General features: G+C 36.1%; 2 protein-coding genes across 5 annotated transcripts in view; both read right to left on the reverse strand.

Annotated features, from left to right (window-relative positions):
* LOC129444991 (protein disulfide-isomerase) lies at positions 1-8,638 on the reverse strand. 3 transcript variants are annotated; one of them, XM_055206045.2, is made up of 11 exons: positions 8,402-8,638; positions 6,995-7,201; positions 5,018-5,151; positions 3,703-3,840; positions 3,436-3,543; positions 3,219-3,284; positions 2,760-2,957; positions 2,265-2,385; positions 1,941-2,122; positions 216-305; positions 1-129 (listed from the first exon to the last, which is right to left on the reverse strand). In XM_055206045.2, the coding sequence occupies exons 1-11, from the start codon at positions 8,565-8,567 to the stop codon at positions 67-69; spliced, it is 1,473 nt and encodes a 490-aa protein (XP_055062020.2). In that variant the 5' UTR covers positions 8,568-8,638; the 3' UTR covers positions 1-66. The 3 variants fall into 3 exon arrangements, with proteins under 3 accessions (XP_055062020.2, XP_055062019.2, XP_055062021.2); XM_055206044.2 differs by having other exon boundaries at positions 3,219-3,344; XM_055206046.2 differs by lacking the exons at positions 1-129; positions 216-305 and having other exon boundaries at positions 1,951-2,122; positions 2,261-2,385; positions 3,219-3,344.
* ubn1 (ubinuclein 1) overlaps positions 8,402-13,933 on the reverse strand; it is a 20,996-nt gene continuing 15,464 nt past the window's right edge. The window contains exons 17-18 of one of the 2 annotated variants that reach the window (XR_008644678.2): positions 11,535-11,672; positions 8,402-8,515 (exon numbers count right to left, since the gene is read on the reverse strand). Coding sequence is in view for 1 of the 2 variants with exons in the window: in XM_055206040.2 (XP_055062015.2) it covers positions 11,620-11,672 (53 nt within the window). In the remaining variant the exon portion in view is untranslated. Of the gene's footprint in view, positions 8,516-10,843; positions 11,673-13,933 lie in introns of those variants that run through there. The other variant, XM_055206040.2, reaches the window with a different exon arrangement.

A 13,933-nucleotide genomic window follows, 5' to 3' on the forward strand; every position in this document is an offset into this window, starting at 1 on the left:
TTTATATCAAGTTTCAAGTTTTATTTCAAACATTAACAAATTATTGGAAAAAAAATCGTGGATGATTTAGAGTTCATCTTTCTCTGCAGCATTCTGATGATTCAGATGTTGCTTTCTCCATTCCTCCTCCTGTGGAAAATATACAAACATAAAATACACTGTAAAATATTAATGTGTGCATAAGAATGCAATGATGTGAGAGAGGGTGACATTACCTTAACTCTGTCCTTTTTGGCCTTTTTAATTTCCTTTTCCATAAATTTAACTATAGCCTTCAACTTCCATTTGCCAGAATAAGACACCACCTTGCAAATATTTATAATACAATTATTATGAAACATGAATGCAGAAATAGTGCACTTAAAAGCACAGTATTTCTCACAAAAACACTAAAAACAAATTAAAAGCATCATTGAAATTATAATGGATTTAATAGTTAAGATGTTAATTGTATTGATTTTAATGGAAACGTCCTTTATAATATAAAGGAACTATCCCAGGTGAAAAACTGCATTAAAACACCATTTAAGTACACTAAGTAAATGTACCGTTTTCACAAATGTTGTACTTATTAATCAACAAATGACTTTTTAGTAAAAAATATTTAGTAAGATAAACTTAAAGGTGACATAGAATGATTGAACGGGGTATTTATCCTTGTTCTGTGATGTGACATGTAGACAAATTTTGTTTTTGTTTGGGTCTATAATGCCTTAGAAGCTTCCTAAAAACCTCTCTCAGGTAGCTCTATTAGTGGGGGATTTTAAACAAGTGGTTTTGCACCTATTTGGCTCCCCCTACTGGCTAAACTTGCAATCTCATTACTGACTGGCTGACTTTACTGCCACTCAAAAAATGTAGCCAATTATTTTAAAGTGGAGGGGCAGTTAGATGCCTGTGATGTCATAAGCATCAATTTTTCAGATTGGGACGTTTTCTGGCTGACATTTCTAAAAGAGGAATTTCTATAAGACTGAGATGTTTACATGTCTAGCACTTTTTGTATATTCGTGAATGCGGGTAGACTACCATTATTCAACACAGACAAGGTAAAAATGTTTTTTCATTCTCTGTCCCCTTTAAAAACATCCAAGTGTAACTCAACCGTGCAATTTTGAGACACAATTTATTTTAATACACTAAAATCCGTATTAATGGTATTTGGTATACTTTTCAAGTGCACTAAGGTACTACTGAAGTAGAACTACACTTTAAATTTGTATACGTGTAGTGTATAACTTAACACACAGTAAACTTATTTAGCACAAAAATAATAATGTGTTAAAAATGTACTTGCTTGTATTTAAGTATATTTTTAGTACATTCAAGTATACCTTATTTTTACCTTGCACACAGCATTCGAATTATGTCAAAGATTTGGGGGTCTCTTAGCTAAGCCCCCTCCTCCCCAAGCCAAGCCCTTGAGAGTTTACATTTATTTCATTGCAGAAATCTTTTGGATTAGTATATTTCTAAATTGGGACAAATAAGGGACATTATCACTTTGTGGCAGCACAGCACGAGAATTTTAAATTTATGTAGTTTTTTAATTTTAATAAAAACTAGGGGACCCCCCTAATTTAAATTTTTGTGCTTTATAGGGGGTCCCCTGGTTTTTATTAAAATTAAAAAACTACATGAATTTAAAATTCTCGTGCTGCGCTGCCACAAAGTGATAATGTCCCTTATTTGTCCCAATTTCGAAATATACTATATATACCTCAATGCTTATTCTGTAGGAGGTCCAGGACCACCCCAGCCCCCCTCAGTTCGAGCAACTGTAATAGTTTTAATGGTAAATAGCTAATGGTTCATAATGATATTTATAATGGAAACCATTAGAATTCGTATAAATTTATTATGACAATAGAAAATATAACACGTAACATTACATAAAGCTATGTAAACACTTCAGTTGAGATATGATATCAGTTTCTTACCCTCTCTGAATAAACTGCAGGAAAAAAATGTATCAATGGATATTTTTCTCTTAGATGAATGTTTACATCATTGGCAGTGATGTCAATCTTAGCGACAACAATATCTTCGTCGTCACTGAAGTGTTTTGCAAGCTCCTCCCACAATGGAAACGCAGCACGACTCTCTGGATCCCAGGGTGCATCTGTCAAACATTTATATTGCTTTTAATAAAAGTGTGCATATTGTATTATGCTAATATAGTAAGCAAAAATGCAGACATATTATGATTTAGACTGAGTGGAGATATGTGATATACTTAAAAACGATTCTTTTGAAGTACCTACAGAACAAAATAATGACACTTTTGTCATGGTTGAAGGCCACTTTTTCAAAGTTCATCCCAACCAGTTCTTTCACTGGCTGTTTGTCCCAGTTTTCAGGAATTGGTTCACTTTGCAGCTTTGGCTACACATGCAGATAATATATACACAAAATAATTACAATTAGCAGAATTATTAAACCTAAGACTTAAAGACATATAGGTCTATGTGACCCAGTCTGTGATTTCAGGCTAAAGTCTCATAAAAGACATCAACGTTTGATTTCAGTCATTGATTTCAATAATTGACATGACCTTACTCAGTCAATATTAAAGATATTACTCTTATATTTTACAGAATGTTCTTTACATTATGTAGGGTGATTTTAAATTGTAAATGAATAACTTAAGACTGGGTCACATATGTTATAATATAATTATTTGTATTCATATATTACTATAAATCATATTGTGCTCTGTTAGAAGTAAAGCAACACACAAATAGACTATGTAGACTAACCTTAGCTTTTCCCTCCAGGTAACTCAGACAGAACTTTGTAAGATTAGGTTCATCAAACTGATCAGAGGGCAGGTGATATTGAACGTTGTCTGATAAATTAACCATACGGACCAGAGGCGCCTCTTCCACCTTCACGCGAAAATACTCCATTATGCGCCCATTTCGTGTCTCGTTTACATCGACCATCACAAACAGAACCTAATAACAAAGTTCTTTTAAAGTGTGTATAAACAATGTTGTGCAAAAGTCTTAGGCCACCACCAGTTTTGTTGTTGTTATAATGCATACAAATTTCCATTTATTTTCTGGTTGTATTTTAATAAAAAGAAAGAGAAATAATCATATATGATCTTTGTACGATTTCAAAAATAACAAATCTGATGGTGGCATGTTGGCCTTAGACTTTTGCACATTACTGTATAATTTAATTCTTCCAATCCTTACATATTTGTCACTAACCTTTCCTTTGAATTTTTCTGCCGTGTTCTCAAACGCACGATATATCTCCCCAAACCCTTCCTCGACCTTATTAATGAATAAAAGCAAGTGATTCAGCACCACAGAGTTCAGGATCTTAGATGCTGTCTGGAGAGAAACAGAAGGAAGTTTGTGTATGATGTCATTTGTGTGTATAATTGTACCGGTATATAAAAAAAGTGCATATATGTACACTTACCATTCCATTGTACTCGGTCACAAGTTCCATCTCATGGTGTCTGATAAACTCAACAACAACTTCCTTCGTTGTGCCGTTTTCCATCTTAAGCTGTTTGTCAGGTTTATTCTAAAGAGAAATCGATTTATTTACATAAATGAAATATTCAGTAGCAGTATATCCAGTATGCACTTTTGACACTTTATGTCTTGTTAAGATTCCTGGGAAAGGACAGGTAATGGAGAGAAAGGCAACCTCTCAGTTTTCCACATGTCGACAGTTTCTCACCTTCCTGATGAGGAGAACGGTGTCCGTGCTAATGTCAAACTTGCTGGAGATCTCATGATTTCCTGTTACTCCGAACGGCAGGTCAGCAATGTGAAGCGCTACTTCATAAAACACTTTCACAACATCACCTTTAAGATCCTGTAATGCACATCAATTCTTTTAAACACCTGATTCACAAACCGGTACTTTTTGAACTGGTTCTTAAAGTGCCAAAAATTGTGTTGAACCAATTCACAAAGCATTCTTAAATTACTCAACTATGAAAGAGATTTTGTAAAACAATGATGTGTGTGAGATTGTCAATTGTATATCACATATTATTACACGGCTCAATGGAATGCTTGATTCTGATTGGCCAGTCGTGACATTTGCAGGTTTGTTATATCCAGATAACAACCACTCAAAACTAATAACACACGGTAACCCGGATGCTGCAAATCATTTTGATAAGTACAGTTTAAAATAAAATATAAACACTAAAAAAATTCCGTAGAAATTTCTATGTAATTGCAGCTGGGTTGCCGGTAACTTACTGTAGATTTAAATTTATGTTAGTTACTGGCAAGAGTCTGTTCAAAGCCAAATAAATCCTAAACATCAACAAGTCCCCATCTTTACAGAATAAAACTATACAATAACAGCCTCATGCAAAGCATTCTGGGAACCAGAAATCATCATCAACCTTTTTATGTTTTTTGCTTCAGATTTTGTTTCCCATAATGTTTTGCTGTTTTTTTGTTTTACTTTGTAAAGACAAAGACTTGTAAATGTTTAATGTTCATTTAACTTTGAACAAAATGTTGCCAATAAAAAACATAAATTTAAATCTACAGTAAGTTACCGGCAACCCAGCTGCAATTTCTACAGAATTTTTTTTACAGTGAATATGTATTTTAATAACATATGACATTACATTTACAAATGATTCAACTAAATAGTGTGTTTGTGACATTTGAACGTCTTCTCTTATCTTTAAACCGAAACATTCGTTAAAAATAGTTCAAATTAATATTTAATGTTCTTTACCTTACTTATGAGGTAAATGGCCATGTAATAAGCAGGATAATGTACAGGCAGCCGGTTGTTATCGCGAAATAAGCCCCTTTATTGTGATACAAGATCCTGGTCCTGATCACACTGTCGGGGTGCTTATTTCTACGATAACAACCAGCTGCCTATACATTATCCCTTACATAAAATGTAATAAAGAATATTAGGGCTAGTATTCAGGACTAGACATGGAAATACAAATAAACATACAAATTTGGCATACAAATAAGCTGATTTCCAAAAAAAAAAACCAAATACATGTCACCTTGAATAATCCCAGAACCACAAGTTCATCTTCACCCATAAACTTTTCCAGATGGGTGAGATCACTTATGATGTCAGCACTCGGCCCATCTCTTCTTTTAAGCCATGTCAGGATGGAGGAGGAGCTCTTTAGATCTGAGGGCGGAGCCACACAACAAACATTATGACATCTTATAACCATAATAACTTGTATTGTTATTTACTGTTTTCTACATAAAATCATCCTATATAAATGTAAAGAACACGTATAAATATAACCTTGATGTCTCTTAATATTGACTGAGGTAAGGTCATTTCAAAGATTGAAATTAAAGTGAAATCAAATCAACTTTGATGGTAAATGGACTGCATTTATATAGCGCTTTCATAGACCAATGGCCATCCAAAGCGCTTTACATACACATTCATACACCAACGGTGTTGTCAGCCATGCAAGGCGCCATCCAGCTCATTGGGAGCAGCTGGGGTTAGGTGTCTTGCTCAAGAACACCTCGATACTTGGTCAGGTGGAGCTGGGGATTGAACAACCAACCTTCCGATTTGTAGACAACCTACATGAACCACTCAACCACTGCCGCCCCAGATGCTCCTAATCTCATAATTTAATTAGTTTAAAGGGGCTATGGCATGAATATCTGACTTTTTCCATGTTTAAGTGCTATGATTGGGTTCCCAGTGCTTCTATCAACCTAGAAAATGTGAAAAAGAACAACCCAGTAACTTAGTTTTGGTAAACCATTCTCTGCAAGCACATGAAAAAAATAGGTAGTTTAAATTTGGCTCTCCTTATGATGTCATAAGGAGCTCTTATTATAATAATACCACCCCTTGATCTGCACTATCCAACCACAGCACTGCCATTTAGTGCAGAGAAAAAAGTGTTTGCACTTCATCTGCTCATTTGCATGTTAAAGGACACACCCCACAATGGCACATTTTTGCACACACCTACTAAGGGGCTGTTTACACTTGTATTAAGATCTGTTTTCATCGATCGGATCACAAGTGGACGAGAGAGACACATTACATTTACAACTGGTATTTAAATCCGTCTCTTTTGTCCACTTTTGACCGCTTCTGTGCTGAATGCTATGAGAGGGTGGTCTGTCAGATGGTGGGCAAGTCTTTTGCTGTCATTCAAACCCGAGCGGGAGTAATTATGAGTTTATATGGACGCAAACTAATATTATGTCGGAGTCCACTGCTTGTTTAGCAAGTAAACATGCTGCACAGTGTTTTGTACGTGTCTATGTAAGAGCTTTCTTTGAAATTTCAGCGCAGTTGATGAAATAGGATCGCGCAACTTTCACACGCTTTCAAAACGAAACTACGTAGATCAGCCGCTTAGTTTTATCAATAAAAGGCTAAAAATAGCGCTGTTCACCGTATGTTCACGCCTGAAGTCAAAAAAAGACGTAAAACTTGTGTTTAATACCTCAGATTAGATAAATGGGCGGAGAGAAGGCGGTCGCGTGTGGCTGTTCGAACACATTCAACCACATGTGCGTTCCGCAACTCCAAAGCGATCTGATCGATAGTGGTTTCGACCACCTCTGGATGTGGTTGAAAGTGGTCGAAAGTGGACGAGCTCAAAACGTTTTGAACACCGTTTACACCTGGCATTAACGTCGTCCAGTTGTGATCCGATCGACGAAAACACATGTTAATACCAAGTGTAAACAGCCTCAAAGTGTCAATTTTAACATGTTATAATAAATTATATATATGGTATTTTGACCTAAAACTTCATATATGTGCTCTGGGGACACCATATATTTATTTGACTTTATCTTAAAAAAGTCTTGTGCCATGGCCCCTTTAAGTGAATCTTATTATTTTCGTTTAAAATTTTTATCACAGTGCATTCATGCTTTTCCAATGCATGCATTCTTGGAAATCGAACTCGAGACCTTTTGCAGAAACTATTTGAAATACTAGGAAGCCTATAAGCAACATGAGTGAAATGCTTGGACATTACCAGGACAGTACACCGGGTTGTTCTTATCTCCAGACAGGTACAGTCGCAGCGATGGCACTGATGTGATATTAAACAATGCAGCGAGCTGTTTTTCCTTATTGACATCTATTCCTCCCAGCCTCACAGCAGATTGCGTGTCCTTCAGCACACCGGCTGCCTTTCTGAACTCCAGAATCGAGCCAAGAGACTCACGAGAGACAGGAGCATCTACAACAGGTACAAGAAAGAGTAGTTTTGTCTACACTGACTTTAACATACCACATGCTTTACTTTTTCAATGCTTGATTCTTAGAGAAACATCATGCTGTGTGTTTATGTGTCTTCATTAGTAAATAGTCATTTAGCCGACACTTTTATCGAAAGCAACTAATTATGGAGAGCAACCTGATGTTGGGTGCCTTAAAGGGCGCAATTGTGACAGCACATGGATCATTTAAATTAAGGGGATCAAACCAGGAACTTTACAATTACCTTGCTCGTCCCACCTTAAAGGAACAGTATGTAAGAAATTTATATCAATTAATCATAAAATGGCCCTAAACATTAAGAAATCATGTTCATTTCAAATACTTATATCACTGACCACAGTGGTCTGGCCAGGATATTGTCATTTAAAAAGTGAAGTTGCAGCCCTCAACTGATGTTTATGTTGTCATTTTGTGTATTGGCCACCAGTTGTGTGATTGCAGTACCAGTTTTAGCCACAAGTTTTGTGATTGCAATACCAGTTTTGACCACAATCCTACATACTGTTCCTTTAACTGTTGCAATTATTTGTGGTGGGCTAATTTAAAGGGGCCATAGCATATAAATCTGACTTTTTTCATGTTTAAGTGCTATAATTGGGTCCCCAGTGCTTCTATCCATTCTCTGCAAGCATGTGAAAATTAGGTCATTCAGATGTTTTTTTTTTTTTTGACGTAGGTAGCGTGTCTAATTACAATAATACCACCCCTTAATCTGCACTATCCAACCACGGCAAAGAGAAAAAAAATCAAATTGAAAGTTTCAATTTCCATCAGTGTTTGCATTTCATCAGCTCATTTGCATTTTAAAGGACACACCCAAAAATTACACATTTTTGCTCGCACCTACAAAATGGCATATAATAAATTATTTGTGAGGTATTTTGAGCTAAAACTTCACATACGCACTCTGGGGACACCAGAGACTTATTTTACATCTTTAAAAAAATCTCATATGATGACCCCTTTAAATCTACCACCAGGCTCTCAAATTCATTGCAGAATAAAACCAGCGTTAAATTATAGTCTCAATCTAATAAAGAGATTTGTAGCATCACACATCAGTTCGGCATTACAATGACTTCTTTCAAGTCTCTTGCGTTTACATTTGCTGCATTTATGACAGGAACTTCATAAAAGACACACCCAAGTATATACTCACAAAAGTGCACCAATAGCTGCTCGTGCTGTTTAAGTGCTCGTCTGAAGTTGTTTTTCGTCAGTATCAGAACGTTGTCATCCTCTTGGATTTCTGTTGAATCTCCTTCTTCCAGAGCTCCAATTAAAAACACACACAAGCTTAAACACAGCACACTGTATGCCTTCATGGCGTCTTTACACCCTGAGACACACTAACCTTTGAGTCTGAGAATGTGTGAACGTTAAAAGGTGTGTGTGTGTGTATGCATTAACCTTTGTTGTAGGCGATATCAGTGTGTACTTTGATAACGACAACTTTTGAGCCAATAGCAAGACAGACAGAAATCAAGCACAAGTCTCAGGGTACATGAGAACAATAGACTTACTTTGAGAAATATAGTTATTAGCCTCTGAATAACATACTTCTATTTCTATAACATGTAGTTATTTTTATCGACATGCAGTAATAGTAACATCAGTCCATGGGTTAATGCAACCCTACAATTGTACCGTGGATAAGCTTAACATCACACACACATGTTAAAGTTATGAAAAACATTGTTGGATTAGACTTTTGTACCACCAAAGAAATGATTTAAGCTTAAGTTTTAGATCAAATATAATTATCACTGTATTCACATTTATGCATTTGGCGGATGCTTTTATTCAATGTGACTTATATGCATTGAAGGTATACATTTTTATCAGTGTGTGTTTTCACAAAACCAATCACATTTGTGTTGGTAATGTATTCTCTACCAGATGAGCTATAGGAACAGGTAGGTTAAAGTTAGTGTAAAGTCTGATATTAAATGTGTTCTCAGTTTGTCACACCGCAGACAAATGTGATATTAACCACCCAGACAAATTTAAATGATAAAAACACACCAAGTAAATAAAATAAATGATCAAAATCTTGAAAAAACAGATTCTCTGCTATCAAACGCTGGGGGCGTGTCCACTGTCTGCACTTAAACCACGCCCACTTGCAGGAAATCTGCCATCTCTTTTAACTTTTAAATACCGCCAAAACCTAAATGGATGCTCCTGATGTAAAGATTAGGATTAAAAACAGTGCTCTTCCAGCGAGATTTCTGCCATTGCTGTATCTCTTCTAGCCAGAAGTACTACACCTAGTATTTCTTAAGATAAACTTAAGAACATCTAGCGACTAAATTATTGTTTGAAAATTGTACATTTGTGTGTACTTAAAGTGTATTTTAGTGCATTTTTTCACTTGGGTAATGATCTTATTGGTAAGGTGTGGACCACTCTGTGAACTTTTCAAATTTAAATGATTGATATATGCAATTTTAAAAGGAAAACACCACAGTTTTTCAATATTTCACGACGTTCTTACCTCAACTTAGACAAATTAATACATAACTATCTTTTTTCAATGCATGCACTTAATCTTTGTACATTGCGTCATGAATGTGTTAGCATTTAGCCTAGCCCCATTCATTCCTTAGGATCCAAACAGGGATAAATTTAGACGCCACCAAACACTTTTCCCTATTTAAAGACTGTGCGTTCACACCAGCCGCGTTTGAGGTGTCAAATTCGCGTCTACCGCTTCTAGCGCTTGAACATTTTGAGTTTACTCGCTTCATTCGTGCGTGAAATTCTAGTCATCGAGACATTCAGGCACAAATTCGCATCATGGGAGGGGTTTCTGCGACTCCGCTTGCTTCCTGTAATCACGGCACTACTAGAGCAAGCTCCTGATAGGTTAACGCGGTGGGTTTTTTCGCCAAAGTTCAAATGTTTGAACTCGCGCGTTTCCTGTGGCAATGCTCAATACGGGCTAGACACGCGAATGAGGCTGAATCGCGTCTACCGCACCGCGCTAGACGCCTCATTAGTGCAGCAAGACCTCCAGACGCGCAACAAATGCGTCTTTACATTGACTTAACATCAAAATCACTGAACGCTTGACCACTCTACCACGGCTGGTCTGAACACAGCACTACATGAGTAGTTACACGAGTAAGTTTGGTGGGACAAATCCATTTTTTTTAAGCGGATAAAAAATAAGAACAATTTTTTATGGCAGAAGAGCACTTAGTTTGCAGCACTTCGACCTCTAGCGTAGTAACATCACGTTTAATCGTCACGTTTTATTTTGTGCTACCATACTTACTCGTGTAACTACTCATGTAACAGTCTTTAAATAGGGAAAACATGGAAGTGTTTGGTGGCTTCTAAATTCCTCCATGTTTGGATCCTAAGGAATGAATGGGGCTAGGCTAAATGCTAACACATTCACGATGCGCTGTGCAAAGATGAAGTGCACGCATTGAAAAAAGATAGATATGTGTTAATTCGTCTAAGTTGAGGTAAGAACATAGTAAATTATTGAAAAACTGTGGTGTTTTCCTTTAGCTTTCAAATAAAAATAAACTGAGTACAATGAAAAACTGATTATTTTTAAATATTTGTAATATCAGTAGTTTCACACAAATTTATATTTTAGGAAACTTTATTTTTCCATATATAATTTCAAAGAATTATTTTCAAAAGTCACATTTTAGATTAGAGTACGTCCAAAAACAAAAGCGAGTGCATGTTCTCATACATATTTTGCAGCATTTCTTTATAAGAACCCAGCCATATTACTTAAACAGCCCTGAGATGATCACAGAGGCATTATTACCATCCACAGTCGAGTAAAAATAAACTAAAGCCGTCTCTGCAATTCATTAACACTTATAATGCATTCACAGCTCATTTACATAGTACACGGTGACACAAATACAGGTAGTTAATACTGTAGGGTGATGGCCCACGTCATCTGTAATTACTATTGTTCCAGATTCATTTCATAAATAGGTTAGGATGATGGTTGTTAACTGGTCGAGAGAGAGAAAGTTTGAAAAACATCATAAATAGGAATAGAGAAGATTCAGTCAAGTATCCGCCACAAAAGTTTTTAAGTGAGTGCATTTCAATAAGTGCAAAGGCCTGTACTGAGGCCACATGGCTGACCAATCAAATTATAATTGAACAAAAACACCATTCACAAAATTTGCTTGATAAGTGCATTCTTCTTACTCATTTTTTTTAGGAGTTTTGATTCTTAAAGTGTCCAAACTAAAAGGTATAGATGTAGCCATTATTTGCTCTGTCGATTGTAATGTAAATTTTTGACACACCATTTCAATCATCTGCGCTCCAGCTGTACAAGCTCATGAGTTTAGCTTGAGGTCACTCTTGTCTTCCGTCTCACTGTAATGGCTATTAATGTAGTTTTCGGCGAGCGTTGAGCCCATCTGCGTGGATTTGGCTTCCATCGTGTGTGACAAAACAAATGCTTCAATTTTAGTTTTAGCTCTCAAAATAATCACTGATGTAACAATTCATTAACACATTGTTACGCAACACATTAAAGTCAACACAGAGCACAGCTGACAAATAAAAGTTCAGAAGTGGAGCAAGTTAATACTTTTTGATGAAAAACTTTTTTCTTTGGACAAATGATCTTACTTGAAGTATAAACTCAATTTTATGATTTCATGTTGACTTGACAAACATTACATTAAATGGTTGACAACATATAGTTCATAACTAATTACACAATAATTAAGGAATTCAGATGCAAAACCCTCTAAGTGTGTCTGACATGAGCATTTTTCAGGTTTTTTTCATGTTTAGCTTTATTAATTTCACTTTATTGGCAATGAAAAGGTTATTGGTCAGTAACTGAAATGCTTTATTTATTTTCACAAATGTCACTTGAGTCATTTCAGTGGTATTTAAATATTTCCCCATTATTGACGAGTTAATTCGTCAATTAAGAGAAAACGTTTCCCTGCCAATGAAAGGGCAATCTGTATTTCTGCTATTATCCACCAGGTGGCGCCCTTACCCAACCCCTTAGGGAAAACCGTAAGAACCAAGGTTATTTTCGTAAACGAAAACTGAAACTAAGACTAAAACTATCAGCTAAAAAAACATTTACTTAAAATAAAATAAAATAAAAAATACATAATAAATGAAAAACAAAAACAAAAAAAAACGAGCAACAGTAATTTAAAAACTAACTGAAATAAAAAATAAATTATCAAAAAAAAGTATTCGTTTTCGTAATTACTAAGCTCTCATCCCGTGGCGGAAAATCTGAACAGGCTTTACAATAGACCCCTTAATCGCCGACGTCACTGTGACGTCACCGCTCTAGCTGGAGGCAAAACACTCATAGCAGGCGCACTAAAAGTTTGAGGTTTTGACTTTAAAATGTCATCTTGTGTTTTTGGCTGCCAAAATAGAAGTAACGGCACTTTTCGTTCAAAACTAAAGTTTTACCGGATCCCGGCAGACATTCTTTCACAGAAATAAAGAAGACAATTGTGGTTGAATGGACAATCGCAAATAATGCTCGTGTTTGCAGTGCACACTTCATATCAGGTAAAATAATCTATGCATCTGTACTGGTGTGTTGGTCTTATCTAGTACAAATCAAAAAGTTTTTGTTTTATAGGTGATGATAAGTCAACCGTCAGTGCACTAGCTAGCTTAAATGTTAAACAAACATACAGCGATAGATGTGTGTGCCATCCTTTGAATGATCTCTTAAAATAATCCCCATTGCTAATCATAGTTAGCCCAGCGATAGGTTACATTAGACAATAAGCCTTGACAAAATTCCCCAAACCAGCCGAAAATACTTCATATGTAGGAAATATCCAAAACCTGGTTAAAATGTTTCCAATGAGAACAAAATACAAGAACTGTTACAGAGTTAATTTACAAAAATAGCTGTCACGCAGATTCAGTAACTTTACATATTCAGACAGTTCCGAACCTTCTTCTGCATCTATGTTTAATAAATCCCTCCTAAAACGTCCTAGCTTACGCTTGTCAGCACTGCGTCCACGCCTCTTTTTGCCTCCAACTAATCCCCGCCCACCCGGAGACGTTGCAATGTGCTGTTCTTTCATTTGATATATTGTATGATTATATATCTAAGGAAGACCATTTTCTGCAAGGCATTCAACTTTTGTGAAAATCATAAAAAATGTTGGCACTGGCTGGCAATTTTTTTTAAACGCTGGTGGGGAAAGAGTTAATAAATTTGTCTTTTGCTGCAAAACCCTCCAAGTACTTTTTTGGCAAAAACCTCCACTTCTAAAAAAAATCCACCATAGACCGTAAACAGTTGCAAAGTCACTAAAAATGCATCTAGAAACATTGCGAATGATTGTAAAAATAAAGAAACTGAACCACACATTAGGGGGCGCTGTGATCCACGTGACTGCCACATTTGGGTTGTATTCAGGGCCAAGTACTCACAAGGGACACAAGTTTGAATGTGATCCACGGTCGTTTTGCGCACTTCATTTTCACTTGGAGCACTTCACTGAACAATTGATGTGCGTTTAGCGGATTCTGCCAACAAAGTGATATTTCTGAATGGCCTGAGGTGGGGATTAAACACATTTGAAGCAAAGGTATCTGATGAATGTATAATACGTGTTGACAGCATTCGGTTAAAATCATTATCTCAGTTTTTGACAGGGTTTTTCATCTGAACTCCTCAGTTAGTTATGATAGT

The sequence above is a fragment of the Misgurnus anguillicaudatus genome, chromosome 3, assembly GCF_027580225.2.
Source record: "Misgurnus anguillicaudatus chromosome 3, ASM2758022v2, whole genome shotgun sequence".
Taxonomy (NCBI): domain Eukaryota; kingdom Metazoa; phylum Chordata; class Actinopteri; order Cypriniformes; family Cobitidae; genus Misgurnus; species Misgurnus anguillicaudatus.